The sequence below is a fragment of the Eleutherodactylus coqui genome, chromosome 1 (genome assembly GCF_035609145.1).
Source record: "Eleutherodactylus coqui strain aEleCoq1 chromosome 1, aEleCoq1.hap1, whole genome shotgun sequence".
Taxonomy (NCBI): domain Eukaryota; kingdom Metazoa; phylum Chordata; class Amphibia; order Anura; family Eleutherodactylidae; genus Eleutherodactylus; species Eleutherodactylus coqui.
The window spans coordinates 200,590,389-200,611,472 of NC_089837.1; the positions used below are offsets into that span (position 1 = coordinate 200,590,389).

Genomic DNA, 21,084 nt, shown 5'->3' on the forward strand with positions numbered 1-21,084 from the left:
CACATAGGCCCAATGCACACGGTCATAATTGCATTGCGAAATTCTGAGTGGACATCCACCTCTGGATTCCGCAGCAAATACCTGCCATGCCAACAAGCCGAAATCAATTGCAATTCTCCGCTCGCGGGGGAAAAATCACATGCTCTATTTTGAACCAGATTCCGTGTGGACAGCTTCCATTGAAGTCAATGAAAGCCGTCCGTCCCGCAGCCCTTCCGCATTCCTCATTGCGGAAAGGCCGCGGGATCCGCGTCATTGCCTAGTGACAGCGCGGTCACATCTGTACTGCGCATGTGCTCCAGTGCACCAGCTGGTGCATCCACAGTGCACAAGAAAAAGCATGCGGAGAGGCACACGGTGGTCACTGGCTGGGCACTGGGTCGGATTTCATTGCGGGATCCAACTCGGTCGTGTGCATTCAGCTATAGTCTGTAGGTATTCGTCCACTGACAGTGTTCAGACTCTGACAAGGGAATGGTTAACAACCAGCTGTCAATGTATTAATGGATTTGCGGGAAGACAAATGGAGGAACAGCAGAATGCAGAGTTCTAAGAAAAGATGCTCCAAAATTATTTTATTAAAAACGTAGGTATTTGGTAAAATAGCTCACAAGGCTATTGACCCGATAACACAAATATTGAGCAATCAAATCAGTGGTATCAAATGAGTGTTTAGAAAATCAATCATCATACCTACTAGACCTCCAAACTTCTAGCGCCTTTTCAGACATTCTAACTTCAATAATGTAGAAATGTTTTATACCTTTTGAATGTTTTTTTTCCCACTTGCTGGCATTCCTATAAAAGCAAGATTCAACATATACTGTGAGCTTTATTTATGTCTTTAACTTGTGTATGTGAAAAGCCAACCAGATAGAACATGAGTAGGAGTAAGTGAGGGAAACTCCATTTCTTATCATGGTTGTTTTGCACATTCCTTGAAGCTGAATCTCAGGATAGCCCAGACTTGTATAAAGCATTGACGTCAGAGTACCAGATGTATACAATTATAGTGCCAGTTCAAAAGCTAGCTTACAGAACAGGGGGGACGTACTGAGTGCTTTGGGCCTACCTCTATATAAAGGTTAGTAAGAGTGTTAATTACATACATTGTGTCTATTATGGTTCAAATAACATTTTATTTAAGTATATCCACTGATATTAAAAGTGCTTTCTCACAATTGACATAGCTCTGATCACTAGATGGGGGGACTAGAATCCACCACTCCTCCTCCCTGCACAACCACAAGGAGGAGGAGTTTGAATGGAACGGCGGTCTAGCCTGAACCCTGACATTTCTCTTAAAGTGCTTTTTGAGATGTGCACAACATATTTTTTAAATTATAGTACAAAGTATTGTTTCTCGTTTTCCTCTGGTCCTGGAGTACAATTTCAACATCTTATCTGCCATACAAAGAATCACCCCCAATTTCTGATTAGCATTTGCTGTTTCTTCCCCTGCCTCCTTTGACTGTGTGCTCTGGAATTCTTGGTCAGTCTACAACAAACTATTATATTCATGATAACTTCCTTTCAAAAGCTGTTGGTTCTCACAGAAACATGGTTTCAACAATCTGATACTGCTGTTCCCATTGCATCTTATGGTGCTACTCTTTTCTTATAAACCCTGACCTGAACACAGACATTATAGAATAGGCATTCTTCTTTCTTCACCTTGCAGTTTCCAGGTCTTTCCCCTACTATCCTCATTCAGCTTCCCCTCTTTTAAAGTCCACACCCCCAGACTCTTCCTTCTCCCTGTAAGAGTGGGCTTATTACCGTCCCCCCCGGCTAACCCCCTCCAACTCCTGGATCAATTTGCTGCCTGGCTTCCCCATTTCCTACCTTGTACAATTTGGACTGTTATTTATGGGTGACTTTAACAACCCCATTGAAAACCCAATTTCTCCATCTGCCTGTCAGATTCTCTGTATTTAAATAGGTTGTTCCACCACTGTAAGTAACCCCAATCACAGAATAAAGAAAATAAAATTATGTCACCGCTACAAAGTGGAAGAGGTAACGGGCTTCTGTGCGGTGTATGCCTGCGCTCCTGACCACCGCGGACAGCTGTCTGTGCCGCTGTCCCATCTGCACTCCTGCTGACAGCTGTGTATGCCTGCGCTCCTGTCCCCCGGCAATGCCGAAGACGCTGTCTGCCTCCATGCCGACCTTGTGTACAGCGATGCCGTCCCTCAATGGCCATTTGGTCTGGCTGCGCTCCCGTCCAGGAGCCGCAGCCACGTCACTGCCAGAGCCGCATCCAGGAGCTGTCCTAGTAGGAGAAAGAGCAGGAGCGCCCATAGCGGGACTGCCAGAGCAGCTTCCAGGAGCTGCAGCACTTGCAGCGGCACTGCCGGCGCCGGTTCCAGGAGCTGCCAGGCCAGGAGCAGGAGTGGCCGCAGCAGCCCTGCCGAAGGCACTTCAAGGAGCTTTGTGGGAGGAGTGCTGGAGAACATAGAAGGGCAAGTCTGCTGGAAGTCCACAGCGCAGAATCCGGTTACAGGGTACAAGGCATAGCGCTGGAGGGCTGAAGGGGAGATAATGCCCATCTATTCTCCAGGCCAGCCAATAAAATTGTGGGCGTCGCTTAGGGGTGTTCATCTGGTCTCCACCCATTTTTCATGGTGGTGACCAGATACAATAATACCCTTTTTCCCTGTCCCGGTGACATAGTAAGCAGTGTTAAAACCTATGTACACAGCTTTTCACCGCCTCTTTAATGCTGTTTTTATTGCCATTTTGTTCAATAGTGATGCAGGGCATCAAAAATGTGCTGCAGCTCTGAAAATAAAACATACAGCATTTGTTTTAGCGTGCTTGTCTGAGAAGCCCCATTGAAATGAATGGAGGCTTAGTGCAGCGTTTTTAGCAGGTGTTGAAAACAAAAAAGTCTATGTTGAGAGTAGCCTTAGTCTAGGAGACATAGTTGTAGCGTTGTTGAGTAGCTGCTGCTAGCCTAGTACACTAGTCGACTAAAGGTCATGTTGGCGTTAGATGCTGTTATGGAAGAGGATGCGGGGAAAAAAACTAAGGCTCACATGACCTGTTGGCAAGTATCAAAAAAGAGTGAAACCCAAGGAGTTAATTAAAATGGGCTTTATTTTATACCATCCTCTTTTACCATTCTATCATCAATTTTTATTTCTATATTAATTTGATATTCTCACCTTTATTTTCCTTGTACCTCTTTCCATATACGTTTTTTTTCTCCCTTCACACTTGTACGCTCCTATTAGCTTTGACTATGGTTTTTAGCACTTATCCAGTTGCCTTTTTTTTTTTTAAAAGAAGTCTTTTGAATTTCAAGATTCATAACCTGCATTATTAAAATGAAGCTACGGCTTCAGTCTCCGCCAAGTCATCACTCGCCAACAGGTCACGACAGTGTGTGGTTGTTTTTTTCACCTCTTCTAGAAGTTAAAAGATGGTTAGAGCATTGTACACGATGGGCACTTTTACCTGCTGTCACCCCATATTTCCTCATGATTCATGAGAGTTCTCCATTCTTTGAATTGTTGATCAGATCTTACTCTGTAATATCCGATTTTCGCTGTATATTTACCCTCTGATTTGTAAAGTAGAATCCGTTGGTACTATATAAACATTGAGATTATCATCACTATTGTATCCATGAGTGCTGTTTTCACCTCTCATCTTTCAGTTTCTGAAATCCGGATATACGAGTCAAATCCTTCTCACCACAATATTTTTAATATTCAAAATTTTGCCCCCCCCCCCCCAAAAAAAAATAGCCGAGCCTTTGAAGGAAAGCCAACAAAAATGTGAACAGTCATAGTACGTTTTTGTTTCCGCAGTGAAATGTTGTTTACCATGTCAACTGATTTGATAATTTCTTTATTCTTTTTGCAGACTTTATGTTTGTTCACACCTACTGGAACAAAGCGAGGGCAAACTCAACTTACTCCTGCTGGACTAGTTGAATATGGCACAACAATAGCTGCCCATGTAGCCAAATCTCGAAATACTGTGTTACTAGAAAATATTATAGGAGTAAGTATGTTATTTCCATCTAGTAATTTGCTTCAGCACAGAAGGTTTCACATATATAGTCTGTAACTATTTTTCCCTTGTAATGTATAGTGCAGTTACTGTATATTTTCATAAAATCTAGTCATTTCAGAATAGTCATAGGTTTTACCATTTAGAACACCTGAATTGCTTCTTTCCTAACACTTGGAAGTGTGTATCTTGTACAGTAACGTATCAGGGTTTATTTATTTTTAGCCAGATTCCGCATGTTGGTGTAGAAACCATATTTTCTCTAGATGTATAGGACGCCCCCTTGTTACAGTCAGTCCTGGGTATAAAGTGATGATGGCAGAGATCTCTGTATTGTCTTCTGGTATATTTATGTCCCTCAGACGTCTTTTTTTTCTGAACTAAATAACCCCAATTTTGATAACCTCTCTGGGTATTGTCGTCCACTCATTCTATTTATTACTTTAGTTGCCTGCCTTTGAACCGGCTCAAGCTCTGATATGTCCTAGAGTACTGGTGCCCAAAATTGTCCACAATATTTTATGTGTGGTCTGACCAGTGACTTGTAAAGCGGAAGAACAATGCTTGCATCCTGGCCCCTCTGGATCTCTTTTGGATGCACCATATTATCCAATTTGTCTTGGCAGCAGCTGCCTGACACTGGTTACTCCAGTTAAAGGGGTTTTGTCATTAAAAGAAAAATTATCTAAACTTACCTATTCCTTCCCTGTCAGTCTCCTTATCACTTCTTCTCCTGGTTGAGCTTCTCCAGTGCCCCAGGACAGCTCACTGCAGGCTTGGCCCAGCTTGTTATGAAGGCTGCTTTATCACAAACTCCTACCCGCTGGGTCAGTGAAGGTCACATCCCTGTGCTGTAGCTTCACTGCCTAGGAAGGAATTGTAATCTATTTCAGAGACAGCAGGCATGAGCAATTTCTGAAGATAGGCAGTCCTCCTGCTCGCCTGTGAGCTGTGAGGTAACGTACATTGGCAGACTGCCAACCTAATGTACTTAACCTCACAGGAAGGAAAAGAATCAGGCAGCTGGAACTGAAGTGAGCCCCTGGACTGCAGGAGACGGGAGAAGATAAGGGAGGTGAAGATCTGGTAAGTAGACTGATGGGGGAGGAATAGATAAGTAGAGCATTTTTCTTTTTTTAGTGACAGAACCCCTTTAAGCTTACAGTTGACTAAAATCCCCAAGTCTTTTTCCATGTCACTTTTACTCAATGGCTTCCCAATTTGTAATTTGTAATGGAGACTAGTCTTTCCCCTGCCCATGTGCATGACCTTACAGTTATCAGTGTTAATTTACTCACAATAGAAGTAAGACTTAATGGCCAGTAGTTTCCAGGTTGACCTTTTGACCCTTTTTGAATAGTGTCACCACATTGACTATGCACCAATCCAGTGGAACAGATCCCATCACTGTAGGTTTCTTAAATACATGAAACAAAGGTCCATCTATCACATTACTTAGTTCCCTTAAAACCTGAGGGGTGGGGATGGTGCCATTGGGAACTGGAAATTTGTCTATTTTAATCTTTTTAAGGGCAGCTCTGCACTTCTTCAGGGTTTTAAACCAGTGACAATTAGTGGAGAGTTTACTTTCTCTCTCTGCATCTCATCTCAAATTTCATTTTCCTTTGTGAATACACTGGAGAAAACACTATTAAAAATTCACTTTCTCCTCATCACCTTCTACTATTTTTACTAGATTATTTATTAAAGTGCCAACACTGCAATATTTATTTTTTTACTACTTTTAGAATTGAAGAATAGTTTAGGGTTAGTTTTTCTCCTTGGCAACACGTCTATCTGTCCCCACCTTTGTTGCTTTAAAGGGGTTGTCCCGCGTCGAAACGTTTTTTTTTTTATTCAATAGGCCCCCCGTTCGGCGCGAGACAAACCCAATGCATGTGTTAAAAAAAACCAAAACGTTTAGTACTTACCCGAATCCCCGCGCTGCGTCGACTTCTTCCTTACCTTAGCAAGATGGCCGCCGGGATCTTCACCCACGATGCACCACGGGTCTTCTCCCATGGTGCACCGTGGGCTCTGTGCGGTCCATTGCCGATTCCAGCCTCCTGATGGTGTTTAGCCTCCTGGTGTTTTACTACTTCTCCACAATAAAAACCCTTTGAGTAACTAAACTTGTAATCATTTTTTTTGATAATTATGAAATATTCTCAATATAGGAAGCTCTGAAACATCTTAAGGCCCTTTTACAGAGCGCTGTGATCGGGCAAGAGTATTCATATGACCGTTCATTAGCATAATTATCGGGTTGCGTTAAAGGGGTTGTCTCGCGCCGAAGCGGTTTCTTTTTTTTTCAATAGGCCCCCCGTTCAGCGCGAGACAAACCCAAAGGATGGGTTAAAAAAAAAATAAATAAATAAAATATATATATATATTACTTACCCGAATCCCCGCTCTGCGACGTCTTCTTTCTTCCTTCTCCAAGATGGCCGCCGGGATCTTCACCCACGATGCACCACGGGTCTTCTCCCATGGTGCACCGTGGGCTCTGTGCGGTCCATTGCCGATTCCAGCCTCCTGATTGGCTGGAATCGGCACACGTGACGGGGCGGAGCTACGAGGACCAGCTCTCCGGCACGAGCGGCCCCATTCACCAGGGAGAAGACCGGACTGCGCAAGCGCGTCTAATCGGGCGATTAGACGCTGAAATTAGACGGCACCATGGAGACGAGGACGCTAGCAACGTAACAGGTAAGTGAATAACTTCTGCATGGCTCATAATTAATGCACGATGTACATTACAAAGTGCATTAATATGGCCATACAGAAGTGTATAGACCCACTTGCTTTCGCGGGACAACCCCTTTAAGTGCTTATTTAGGATGGGTTCACACAGGGCGGATTTGCCGCAGTTTTTCCCTTGCGGTTTTGCTGCAGAAGAACCGCTTCTGCGGCAAAACCGCTTCAAAAGTTAATTTGGGCTTGCGAATTTTTCTGCGGATTTTCGTGCGGAAAAATCCGCACGCGTTTTTTTCAGCAGCGCTTTTTTACTTTTTGCCGTGTATTTGGGGCAGATTTGGCTGCGTCCATAGAGGTCTATGGACAAAAAAGCGCCGCGGAAAAGCCCGACGAATGAACATGAACATGCTGCATCTTTTAAAACCATGCCGCAGTTGCATTTCCGCACTGTGGCTTTGCGGAAAAAATCCGCACTGTGAGAACAGCTTTTTGACAAATCTCATTTGTGCTGCATTGCACTGTAAACGCAGCGGTTTTGCCGCAGTGCGGATATGCAACGGCAATCCGCGGCAAAACCGCGGCAAATCCGCCCTGTGTGAACCCAGCCTTACTGCCACCTTGTTTTAGTAGTTTAAATGTTTCCCTTTTATTGTTTACTGCCCCTTTCACATCTTTATAGAGCCACAATGGTTTCTTCCTATTCCTAACCCTTTTATATCTGTAAGGTATGAACTGCTTACAGTATTTTAAAAGTTTTTAAACTTTTCCCATTTATTGTCCGTACTCTTATTTTTGAGAACATTCTCGCAGTATTTTCATAGAACCCCTATAAAACTCTCTTGAAAGACAATTTGAAATGTTTTTATATTATGGCATCCTGACCTGGACCTCTGTTATCCTGTCAGGTGTGTTGGTTAATATTAAGTCCAAAATGGCTGTGCCTCTAGTTGGGTTCTGAACAAATTGGGTAATGTAATTATTTTTAGTAATTGACAGAAACTTGCTACCTTTATGAGATCCGCAAATTTCGGGTTCCCATTTTTTATCAGACTTGTTAAAATCCCTAATAATAATTATCTCATTGCGATTTTTTTGCTTCATCTGTTTGCCTTAGTAATAGATTTCTAGTTGCTTCTGTTATATATGATGGCCTATATAAAACCAATATTATAATTTTATTATTGTTTTTTTACTCCATGTATCTCTACCCATAGAGATTCCACATCTTCATCTCCTTCCCATATATCTTCCCAAACTGTGAGCTTAAAACAGGATTTAACGTAAAAAACACCCCCCCCCCCCCCCGCCTCATTTCTGATTTTTATGATTTTTATTTTCTGAACAGGCTGTAACTATAGGTTTGCCTCCCAGTCATAGCTTTCGTCTAACCAGATCTCCTGTATTCCTCAGACATTATTGCTTCGCGTTCGTCAACTTTATTGGTTAGACTTTTAGCATTAGTCACCATACAGTTAAGAAGGTTTTGGTTATTTTTTATATTGGAGTATCCCTATTATCCTGCCAGTTCTAACTATACTAACCCCTCTGATTGCTTAGACCCCCATTTTCCTTGCTTAGACCCAGGTCACTGTCTACACTATCTTCCCTTCTATCTCTGTGGTTGCTCTTCCCCTTAGTCCCTAGTTTAAACACTGCTCCATCTTCTTCCCAAGTGCAGCTGCACCCTTCCCATTGAGATGCAGCCGATCCCTACGGTAGAACCTGTAGCCAACAGCAAAGTTGGCCCAGTTCTTCAGGAACCCAAACCCCTCCTTCTTACACCAACTCTTGAGCCACTTGTTTACCTCCCTAATCTTCCACTGCCTTTCTGGTGTGACACATGGTACAGGTAGTATTTCAGAAAATACTACTTTGGAGGTCCTTGCCCTAAGCTTACATTCTAGTTCCCTGAAATCTTTTAAGGACCTGCAATAGATACAAGAACCGGGACAGCAAGGTCATTTTTATGTTCAAAAAGTTTTTTTTAAATTTAAGTCTGCATTGAAGTATATGATATTGAATTAAACCGTGTGCATTAACAAAGAACATTTTACAGCCATATATAACATTACTGGATTTGTTGTCCTCTTCCATTGCAGCTAATGTTTCTCTTTCCTGTATATATGTATATAAAAATAAACAATTACATTTTCACCTTTTCCTATGTCGTGTCGAATGAACACCCATCTGGCCAACCCCTAGGCTGTGAGGACTCCCCAAACAGTGCCCAGCAGACCCAACACTGTCCCCTTTCAAACACCTAACAAAAAAATATAAAATTAGATAAGAACAGTAAAGAGAATGAGAGGAGAAAAAGAAAAGAGGAAGGAAAAAGAAAAAAGGAGGAATTTAGAGGGGGGAAAGTACCCTGGGATCATCGACCGCACTCAATTATGGGGGTTTCCCAAATTTTCGTATAGAGCCACTTGGTTTATTTCTCATGAGACTGCTCCACGCCTTAGCCAAGATGTTAATAGAGTTGGCAATGTGGTTCTGCTTTGGCTTTTGTGTATGTAACGCTAAAGATCATTATCTTCTGGCACTTCAGACATTTTTTTTCTGTTCAGCTCTTGGTACCAGATTGCTGACTAGCAACAGGGCAGTGCTTAGCAAGGACATGCACAGGAAGGAAATACAGAGCTGGGAATTATGGGAAATGTTGTGTCAAGCTGCAAATAGGCTGGGATGCAGTCGCCATAGTCCTGCGGGTAAACATCAGAAATGAAGGACATGATTAGTAGGTAATGGCTGTGCAATTTGTACCCATAACTATTTCTGCATGAACATGACACAAAAAACAATCATATCTGGAATTTTTGAAAATTCTCTTCACAATTGGATTACCCCTTTCATTTTGAAATGAGACCTTTTTGTGAACTCCTGACATTTGCTGACATCAGGGAGGGAGAGAAATGTGAGGATTTGTGATCCATACGAGTATGTCATCTACAAGTGCAGAGTACTTATGTTTATGATCTCCAGTTGTAACCCCCAGAACATCCAGGTTAGCACGGCTGGAGGCCATGAGGTGCTCAGTAATAAGAACATATGGAAGGGGATATCTTTGTCAAATGCCATTGGGAATAGTGAAAGAGTTTGAGAGGGAACAATTGATTTTTAATTTGGCAGAATGAGCTTGATACATAATAGCGCCATAATTCTAGTGGCGAATGAGCGACATAAGTCTATATATTGTAGCATTTGAGACAGGGAAGAACGAGATATCCTGTTTAAAGGCCTTTTTGGCATCCAGGCACCAGATCATAAGTGGAATCTGATGAGTACAGGCATCTTGTATTGCATCTAAGGTTTTAAGAGTATTGTCATGGACCTCCCTTCCCAATATAAAGCCCACCTCTACCATGGGGATCAGGGCTGGTAAATGGAGATTCAGCCCATTTGCCAAGAGTTTCACATAGATCTTAAGATCTACATTTACAATCATAATTGGGAGATAATTACTATAGATCTGGGAATTATTACCTGGTTTGGGGACACCATGACATTGGCTTGAGTGGATTGAGGAGAGAAAGGGGCAGAGATAAATTTAAAAACCTATTATTAGTAGAGATAATTGGTCTATAAAGATCTTAAACAGCTTGGCCATGTGACCATCTGGACCAGCGCTCCTCTCACAGATTAACCTTAATGACTGCTAAAAGCCCTAGGGATAGAAATTCTCCTAGCTCTGCAGAAGTATCAGGAGAGGAGAGAGGCCTGTCCTAGGTGAGAAAGTTGAAAAGTCGTATAGGTCACAATAGAATGAGTGGAAGGAAGCGGATATTTTCAAGGTGGTATGACCACTGGTGCCTCAGGGAAATAATGCAGGTTAATGGGATTGCGCAATGTGACTTTTAATAGGCCTGGCCAACAGCCGTCCACTCTTATTTCCATATTTGAAAATTTGCTATTTTGCTGCAGAGTTGAAGTAGTCCATGCATATTTGTGGGCCAGTTCAAGAGAGGTAACTTTTTGAAGAGCAAGTTTCAGGAAGTGGGCCCTTCGTTTTTAATTCTGGTGCCATACCTTATTAAGACACCTTGGACGACATGCTTAAAGGGGTTGTCTCGCGAAAGCAAGTGGGGTTAAGCACTTCTGTATGGCCATATTAATGCACTTTGTAATATACATCGTGCATTAAATATGAGCCATACAGAAGTTATTCACTTACCTGCTCCGTTGCTGGCGTCCCCGTTGCTATGGCTCCGTCTAACTTTGGTGTCTTCCTGCTTTTTTAGACGCGCTTGCGCAGATCTATCTTCTCCATTCGGCTGGGCTCGGCATCACCGCCCCCGTCACATGTGCCGATTCCAGCCAATCAGAGGCTGGAATCGGCACGTGTGACGGGGGCGGAGCTTCGCGATGACGCGTACAAGGGGGCGGAGCCAAAATGCCGGTGATGCCGAGCCCAGCCGAATGGAGAAGATAGATCTGCGCAAGCGTGTCTAAAAAAGCAAGAAGACACCGAAGTTAGACGGAGCCATGGCAACGGGGACGCCAGCAACGGAGCAGGTAAGTGAATAACTTCTGTATGGCTCATATTTAATGCAGGATGTATATTACAAAGTGCATTAATATGGCCATACAGAAGTGCTTAAACCCACTTGCTTTCGCGAGACAACCCCTTTAATAGTTTCCTGTTATAGTGTAGAAGTAGTGTCCTTGGCAGAAGACTGGACCATAGTCAGATAGTAAATTATAACTTATCAGACAGAATCTAATAAAACTTTACTTTTATAAATCAAGCACAAAAAATCGTAATACTATCTCAACACAAAGTGCCGTGAATGTATATGTACAACAGATGTCTCACACTTTTACTTACCAAAATGCAGTTTAGCAAAATGATCAGTAGTAATAAACAATTTTATTGATATTTACTAGTAATGTCAATTCATTTCAGGGTACTGGGTCCTTCAGTCTGCAGCAAAAGTTAAATCCCTGTACCACACCCCAGTTATTTCTTATCTGTCCTTTGGATACAGAACCAGTGGTGCTATAACCCTGAAAAGAGCGACTCTTGGAGATGCGGTTACCACTAGGGGCGCCGGGGTCCAGTTGGTGCGGCTACTCGTCCTGGCGTGCCTGGGGCCTGGGCTGGCGGCTCTGTCCGGGGTTCCCTCACCCTGGTGGTTGGTCGCAGCGGCCGGTGGCGCGTCCCACGTCCTCCGTGGGCACGCCAGTCCGCTGGTCGCCCGCGCGCCGGAGGGAGGTGGCTTTATGACTCCCTCCAGTCATCATGTGACTTATCACCTCCCCTCCGGGCGGGGAGATCTGCATATAAACCCTGCTGGCTCAGACTCCAGTGCCAGTGTTTGTTTTGACTTGTTCTGACTACACCCACAATCTTTGACCTAACCATAGTGTGTATGACCTCTGCTTGCATTTGACTCTGCTTCTCTTTTTGCTCTCCTGTACACCACTCGTGACTGTTTGGCTTGACCCGGCCTGTTGTCTCGACTATTCTCTGGTTAGTGCATCATTGTCCTAACTCAGTTCATGGCTCCCACCTGTCGGTCTCCCAGTTCCTCCTTCTTGGGGTCCCTGACACTAGTGCAGTGCAGGACCATCACCCAGTTATCGCCCTGGGGCCTAGCCCAGGGGGGCAAATAGGTAGGGACACGGGAGAGGGTTGGCGTAGGGATTCCCTGTCCATCTGCCCTGGCCAGCCCTAACAGCGACCCTAAACAAGGATACAATAGGGTTATGTTTCCTACGTTTTTTACACGCATTTTATCACTCCCCTTTTATGCATTTGGGTACTGGGCTAGGGAAAGAAAAATAGCTTTGGAAATAAATTGAAAAGAATTTAATCAATGTCTGTTGTAATAATTCATCCTGCATAACAGATGCAAAGTCTCACATGCATCCTATAGCATTGGCACATCCTAACACCAAAAGCAGGGATTTAAGTTTATAACAATAACCCTCCCCTTAATCTTGACACCAGTGCCTGCAGCATGACTAACCTCATTAGTATCAAATGGACACACTAGAGCAAGGGGTCCCCAACTCCAGTCCTCAGGGACCACCAACAGGTCATGTTTTCAGGATATCCTATGGTAAGAACACCTGTGGCAATGTCTGAGGCACCGACAATAATTACATCACCGGTGCAACACTGAGGAAATCCTGAAAACATGACCTGTTGGTGGTCCCTGAGGACTGGAGTTGGGAACACTGCACTAGAGAGACCAGAAATGAATACAATGCAGCACTTACCAATACATTAAAGCGAGATAGCCCCATGTAACTTAGACCAAGCAACCAATACAGACAAGGAAGTGGAGTAGCTTACAATATTGGCTGATTTGTTGGCCAAAGAATAGAGCATTACCGTTATTATGACTACACGTCCTGACGTGAATACATAGGTTTGTACTGCAGTGTGCCAGTAATGCAGCACAGATAACTGTTATCAATGTCATTATTAAACACATCAATATATGCAGCAAGCAGATATACAACATATTTCTTCATTCACTGCAATGAGAGATATGTTATGCTAGTACCTTCACCTATTGCATCAGGTAAAATATTCAAATAATCAAACATCTTAGTGAAATAAATGTGATACATACAGACTGAAAAAACTTAATAGTACATCAACTAGCACTAGCCCTCTTACAAGAAACAGCTAAAATTCAACTGCTCGTTGAGTCCTCTGGGGCCACTGTGTCAGATCTCTTTCACACGAGCGTATGCGTTTTTACGTTCTCTCGTCCGCGCAGTAAATTTACATGACTGGACGATTTTCCACTATCCCAGCAAGAAAGGCACCTCCCCTCCACCAACATCAGTGCTTTTCCTGTGCCTCAAAGGTCAGCAGGGCAGAGCTCCAGAGATGCTGTCACATGCCGGAGGACTTACCGGACGCAGCGGCGGCATCTACTTCTGGCAGCCCCGGTTACCCCAGTGGGAAGGACCCCATCTGGGTGTTACCCGGGGACTGCATCGGCCGGGGTCCAAGGTCGGACTTCTCGGTTCCACAGCGGCCATCATCCAGGTGGCGGCCGCCATCTCTGGGTCTCCCGACGGCGCGGCAACGTCAGACGCTCCGCAAGGGGGCGTGGTCTCAGACAGAGCGCTCGGGGGGTGTGACCTGGCACGGCTTGGCGCCAAACTTAAAATTTTAAAGCTCCCTGCACCAGGGCAAGACGCTGGTGCTTCTCTACACACTGGAGATTGATGCTAAGGACAGGATTCCATCTCACAAGCACAGGATGTCGGCCAGAGAGGACCCAGAGAATCTTCCAACTGTAAGTGGTCCTGTGGGCCAACCTACAGACACCTGCACTACATACACTTCCTTACTAACAGAGTTCTCTCGTCATTTCAGGACAGGGATACTCAAAAACCTAGAGAGGCTAGGAGGAGAACTAGGAAGTGTCCAGTATGCTTAGCAAAACTGGATGACTCCTATACTAAAACTTTATGCGCTTACTGTTCAGCAAAAATCCTGCAGGAAGAAAAAACTTCCCTAATGTCTGAGATTCGGTCGGTCGTCCGGGAAGAAGTGCAGTCCCCCCTTTTAGACCTCCAAGCAGGACCCTCGGGGGTTACAAGGTGGTCTGTTCCGGCAGTGTCAAGGTCTGATGAATTTCAGTTCGAAGATCTTGAGGAAATGTCGCAGGGGGAGAAAAAAATACCTTTTTTCCACCTCTAACATGGATCAATTACTAAAAGCAGTACGCAGAACCATGCAAGTGGAGGAAGAAGTTCAGCAACCCCGCACAGCGCAGGGTGACATGTTTGCGGGTTTGCTTCCACAATGGAAATCTACATTTCCTGTAAAAGCAACAATAAAACAACTGATCCTGAATGAGTTTAAGGAGCGCCTTCTGGCGAAGAGGTGGCCATCTTTGAGGAGACTCCTAAAGTGGATACAGCTATCTCCATGGTGTCTAAGAAGTCTGGACTTCCATTTGAGGATACGTCCCATTTAAAAGACTCTATGGATAACAAAGTGGATACGACCATGCGCAAGGCTTGGTCCACGTCCAGCCTCCTCATAAAGTCTAACATCGCGGCGACTTCGGTGGCTCGCTCCATGGCAGTCTGGCTGGATCAGCTTGCGTCCTTGATCGACCAGAAAGCTTCCAGAGAAGAGATTGCCAGTGGCATCCCTCTGCTCCAGATGGCATCGGGATTTTTGGTGGATGCTTCTATGGAGACAGTCCGCTTTGGAGCCGGCATGGCAGCCCTACCCAATACTGCGAGAAGAGCAGTTTGGGTAAAGGAGTGGTCTGGAGGCATAACCTCTAAGAACAAGTTGTGCGCTTTACCCTTTCTGGGTTCACGCATCTTTGGACCAAACCTGGATCGTGTGTTAGAGAAGGTAGCGGACAAAAACCAGGGTCTGCCAGCCATCAGACCACCTAAAAGACACTTCACTCCATGTCCCTCATCTACAACCTACGCTGGGAAATGAGAGACCAGAAGGTGGTCTTATCCGAAGGGAGGAAGGGATAAGACTCTTATCGTTGTCCCTCAACCTGCATTTTCGTGCGCGGTAGGCGGAAGATTAGCTCATTTTTCTGCTAGCTGGCGAAACATAACCACTAATGAATGGGCTTTACACCTGGTGGCCGAGGGGTACAAGGTTGAACTAGAATCTCGCCCCCCTGATACATTTACTTTAACCTCGACACAGTCTCCAACCCTGGAACAGGCTCTAGTGAAGGGCGTACGAAAACTGGTAGATCTTGGGTTATCCCAGTCCCTAAAAGCGAACAGTGGAAAGGCTTTTATTCCCCCCCCTTTTCTGGTTCCCAAACCAGATGGCATCCACCGCACAATAATTAACCTCAAAGAACAGAACAATATTATTCAGTATAGAAAATTTTAAATGGAAACTATTAAAACCGCAACAACCCTGATTGCCAGGGATAATGTAATGGCCACGATTGACTTAAAGGATGCTTATTTTCAGATTTGCGCTGAGAGTGGAAGGGGAAATCTGTCACTTCCAGTTTATCTGCCTCCCATTTGGAATCTCCTCAGCCCCTCGGATCTTTTCCAAAGTGGTGATCGAGATGGTAGCTTTTTTTTTACGCAATTACGGGATCATTATCGTCCATTATCTGGATGACTTCCTGCTAGTGGTGGATTCCCCAACTATTCTGAGATCACACTTGGCTTCCACGCTTCAGCTTTTTAAGGACCTGGGTTGGATCATTAATGATCCGAAATGCAACATGGAACCGGAAACCTGGAAGAAATTCCTGGGAGTCATTCTGGATTCCCATCTCCAAAGTTCGTCCCTTCCTCCTCTAAGGAAACAGCTCATTTTAGACAAATGTTAAGCTCTATATAAAAAATCTAGAGTAACAATGAGAGGCGATGTGGATCCTGGGGCTAATGACTTTGTGTATTGGAGTAGGTCCCTGGGCCCAATTCCACAGCCGTGATCTCCAGGCACTTATCCTTCAAAATTAGGATATGTTACAGTCCTCACTAGACCAGACAATCCCTATTTCCGCTAGGGCCAGATCCTCACTCTGCTGGTGGTTGTCCTCAGATAACCTTTCGCGGGCATCTGAATAGAACCTGGAACCCGCGATAATAATAACAATGGACGCCAGCCCCAAAGGGTGGGGGGCCCACTTTGAAGGCGGTCATATACAGGGTACATGGGACCCTCATGAGAGATCCAGTTCCTCTAACTTTAGAGAGCTTCACGCAGTATGGTAATCCCTACGTAGCCTGCAATCGCTTTTAGGGATGAAGCCTGTGAGGATCTTTTCCGATAACATGATGGCAGTGTCACTCATTCGCCACCAGGGTACCACCAGGAATCCTCTTCTTCAGCACCTGGTGGGAAGGATCCTTTAGTGGGCGGAACTCACAACCAGGTCACTATCGGCCTTCCACATAAAAGGAGCCAAAAATTCAGCTCTGGACTTTCTAAGCAGGAAGAAAGTGGACCCAGGAGAGTGGGAACTCCATCCCGAGGTGTTAAACCTTCTCGTGACAAAATGGGGGTACCCGAAATCGACCTGTTTGCATCAAGCACAAACACCAAGTGCCGTCTTTTTTCTTTTCCCTAGGCTCGGAGAAACAAGCCTTAGGCACAGACGCCCTCTCTCACCCCTGGGGCTGGGACTTAGCGTACGCTTTTTCCCCTTACAGCTAATCCCACTCGTTCTAAGGAAATTGCTACGGTCAGACCTGTTAGTAATTTTGGTAGCGCCTTATTGGCCCAAAAGACCTTGGGTTCCTCTCCTGAGAGCTCTGTCAATGGGAGAGCCTTTTCATCTTCCGCCAAGACCGGACCTCCTGCTGCAGGGTCCTGTTCTCTACCCGGAGGTTTACAAGTTCAGGCTTACGGCCTGGATCTTGAACGGGTAAAATTCTTAGGGAAGGGTCTATCGTCCAATGTGATTGCTACTATTTGCGAGAGCCTTAAGCCCTTAACGAAAAAGATTTATTCCAAAGTCTGAAGAAAATTTTGGGAATGGATAGGTCTGGACATCCAGCAGTTAGACCAGCCAGACATCCGTAAAATCTTAGTTTTCCTCCAAGTGGGCCTGGATAAAGGGTTGAGTCTGAATACCCTCAAAGTCCAAGTGGTGGCTTTGGGGGCATTCTTTGATCTCGCACTTGCCGAGCATAGGTGGATTAGAAGGTTTCTTAGAGGGCCGAATAGATTGCATCCATTTACAAGGTGTATGCCGCCCCCCTGGGATCTGACTATAGTCATTCAGGCCTTCTGTGATCCCCCGTTTGAACCAATTAGTGACCTATCCATCTCCTTGCTGACATATAAGGTAGTCCTCCCTCAGCTAGGCGTGTGGGTGAAATCCAGGCTCTTTCACAGAGACCCCCATACATGACTATTCACCCTGACAAGATTGTATTCTCTTTAGACCCTTCCTTCCAACCTAAAGTCTTGTCAAATTTCCACAGAGGCCAGCCAATAGTCATTCCAGCCTTCTGCCAAAATTTTAAAAATGAAAAGGAGTAGAGGCTCCATAATCTCGACGTTAAGAGCGCTACTAGCGTACCTCGAAGCGACGTAAAGTTTCAGGAAAACTGATAAATTTTTCGTTTAATTTCAGGGGCAGGCCAAAGGAAGGGCTGCTTCTAGAGATGCGATCGCCCGGTGGCTGCCATTCAGGAGGCTTGCAAGGCCAAGGACATCCCTCCCTCAGAAGGATTGAAGGCCCACTCTACGTGAGCGGTGGCATCTTCCTGGGCAGAAAGAGCGCACACCTCGATCGAACAGATCTGTAACGCGTCCACGTGGACTTCTAGTCATATGTTTATTAGACACTAAAGGCTGGATTTTAAATCTAGTTAGGATGCAATCTTCGGGAGAAAGGTGCTTCAAGCAGTAATCCCTCCCTAAAAACGCCCATGCCAGTTATCTGGTATTCCAAGTGTATGCTGTCATGATGTCGGAGGGAAAACGGGAATTTTTCTTATCGATAATTCCCTTTCTTGAAGGCATCATGACAGCATACGCCCCCCCCCCCCTACCAACATGGTTATCCTCATTTTGTTTTACACCTGAGGTAATGTGTATGTTTATGATGCCAATGAAACACACCTTCTGGTTAAGTATTCTGTCACTGGTTATTTGGAACGCACTGGTGTTGGTGGAGGGGAGGTGCCTTTTATGCTCTGCCTTTTCCTGTCCCTTCAGGTCAGCAGGGGAGCAACCTCCAAGTGTATGCTGTCATGATGCCTTCAAGAAAGGAAATTATTTGTAAGAAAAATTCACGTTTTTCTCAGCTATTTACACAACCCTCGCTAGGCATAAATCCTTGGGAAGCCTTTAAATGCCTACATAGAGGCACCTGTAAGCTTTTCACAGCATTGGACGCTGCTAAACTGCCTCCTCCTCCCTCTTTTCCCCTGCTCCCACAGAAGTCTATGGGAGCCGTCGCCATATATTTGTCAAGAGATACAACCAGAACTATCTTTTTAGCCACTGTATAAGAGTTGGCGCGTATTTCAATCGCGTATGTTCCATTTTTTACGGTGCAACGTTTTTACGCTCTGTATATTTGCCCGTGTGAACGAATGCATTGGAAACCATTGCCTTAGATGGTTGTGTATATAGGTGGGGCGTAAAAACGTGGCATATATGCACATTCCTTTTGGAGATATAATTTGTCAAAATTGTGCCCAGGAGTGGTAACATGTGAGTGATATCAACATGGATAATGGATATGTCTGTGGCTAGACATTTGCACCAAGAAGATGATGGTAACCCAGGGAGGCTACAGTTTATGGAGATTCATATTTTGAAACTTCCCCTCCTGGGGATAATTTTGAAAAAAGCTTTTTCAAGAGCAATGGGCTGACGCAACGGCCCTAGGGTACTCGAGCAGTTGCATTTCAGCTGTTGTAAGGTGTCTAGTGTGTTGACGTACTATCTAATACAGTTTTGCTGAGTCTGTATGTACTATATTTATTTCACTGACAGATTTAATTATTTCTTGTGGAAGAGATGACAAGGCAGAGCAGGGTGCTGTGTTGTACGAGAATATGGTCTAGGTGACACTATATGTCGTGTGGGGGAGAGTAGAAGCTGTAATCCCTATCTGAGGCATGTTGAAGCCCCCAGATGGCTCACAATTGTAAATGTGGGGAAGCTCGTTTCTGTTTAATAAAGGCATATGAAAGATTGGATCAACCTGGTGAATTGTCAAGGATTAAATCCAACATAAGATTGAGTTCTGCACACAGCAGCATAGTCCTCTGCACTAAGGGGAGGGTGGTGTCAATTAAAATAAGGGACCTGCCCTTGGTAAAGTATTACATTTGTTTTCCCATTACTTAAAATTGCTTCTCAACTACTTCGTCCTTCCTGGTAGAAGCTGGCCGGGACATGCGACTACTGCAGCCAATCACTGGCTATAGAAAGTGTTGTGTGCTGGTCAGCAGCGGCCAGGACGTACAGAGTGGATGTGAAGCAATTTTAAAAGGGTTGACCAGTTGATCAGGGTTCAGTCTGTGCGTTGAAATTCTATGGCAAAGAGTTGCAAAGTGGGAGGGCATCATGAAGTTGTGAGTCAGCCCTAAAGGAGAATATTTTGAACTTCCAGTGGTCAACCCCTTAAAGACTGCCCTATCATGTTTTCACAGTTGTCATTAAAGGTGCTACTTTTTGAAGTGATGTTTTTTATGGTGATTCTTCAGAAGAAGTTTGCAACACTATGTGAGTTGTTGACCCAAAGTCTAAGACTGTTGCTAATAGACTGGACATTGGGTAGTGATTGGAGACCAATAACACTGGTCTTCGATCACCTTATCCCCTTAGATGTCATTGTCAATGCTGACTGTATAACCTAAGTGATTTGTAGTCTCCTCCCTCAAACATGATGGCCTTCGGGTCTGCCCTGTACAGTGGCCTATCATATCCTGCCAGAGGCAGATTTTAGTAGGCCTAGTCACTGAGCAAAAATCAGATACAGGTAATACACTGCACTACATAGGTAGTGCAATGTATTATCTAAGTGATCAAATGATGCATGTTCAAGTCCCCTTGTGGAGCAAATAAATGTAGTTTTAAAGGGGTCATTCGGTTACAGGACAACATCTCTTCAATAGGGCTGCCTGTAGTAAAATTAAAAAAACTGAGCTGTACTTACCCCTCTGTCACCAGCGGGATCCAGCGCTGCAGCCCCTGGCGTTTGTTGTGACAGCTGCTGTCACAGTTTGACTTCCCTTATACAGGCTTTGCGGTAAATCGCTGTGCGTTGCCGCGTCTTACTTTCGTTTTCAGCCGCAGCGATGCTGTGAGCAACGCTGGCTTCTAGCACTCCTCATCGTTGATGAGGACCGCTAAATGCCCAAAAATAAAACAGACACTGCTCGAAAATCGCGGCGCTGAAAATGTCTGAGCGGTCCCTTTGAAAACAATGGGAGCTTTATACTGCAATTTGCTTTCAGCACCGTGCTAATCGCGGTAAAAAACGTCTGTGTGAGGGAGGCCTAAGTCAGGTCCAACCAACTATAGGCTGCGGTGTCACATTCCTGAGCTGCTGGCATCATGGCTGATGCCTGGAGAAGGGTCAGTGATGTTGCTGCCTCTGATTGGCTGCAGATGTTACCAGACTTCCTGTGACATTTGCTGTCAGAACAAATGCTGCGACCACAGCAGGGCTACATCACTTGAAAGTAGTAAAATATAAAAGAACACATTTAACTATGGTACTGCCATAGTTAAAAGGACCCGGACAGCAAGGTTAAGATGTTATGTAAGCCACACTGTGAGCGAGGTGCAAAAAAAAGAAAACCATTTTGGAATTGAGTTTTTCTCTTATACTTTTTCTTTCAAAACACGCAATAAAAGTGATAAAGAATTTTCTGTACCCCAAAATTGTATCAATGAAAACATTAGCTCTCCCTGCA

At 44.6% G+C, this 21,084-nt stretch overlaps 1 protein-coding gene across 2 annotated transcripts in view; it reads left to right on the forward strand.

Moving 5' to 3' along the window:
* PDE10A (phosphodiesterase 10A) overlaps window positions 1-21,084 on the forward strand; it is a 403,589-nt gene that overhangs the window by 327,677 nt on the left and 54,828 nt on the right. For both annotated transcript variants that reach the window (XM_066605416.1, XM_066605417.1), the window contains one exon: window positions 3,874-4,014. In XM_066605416.1, the coding sequence (XP_066461513.1) occupies window positions 3,874-4,014 (141 nt within the window). The remainder of the gene's footprint in view (window positions 1-3,873; window positions 4,015-21,084) is intronic.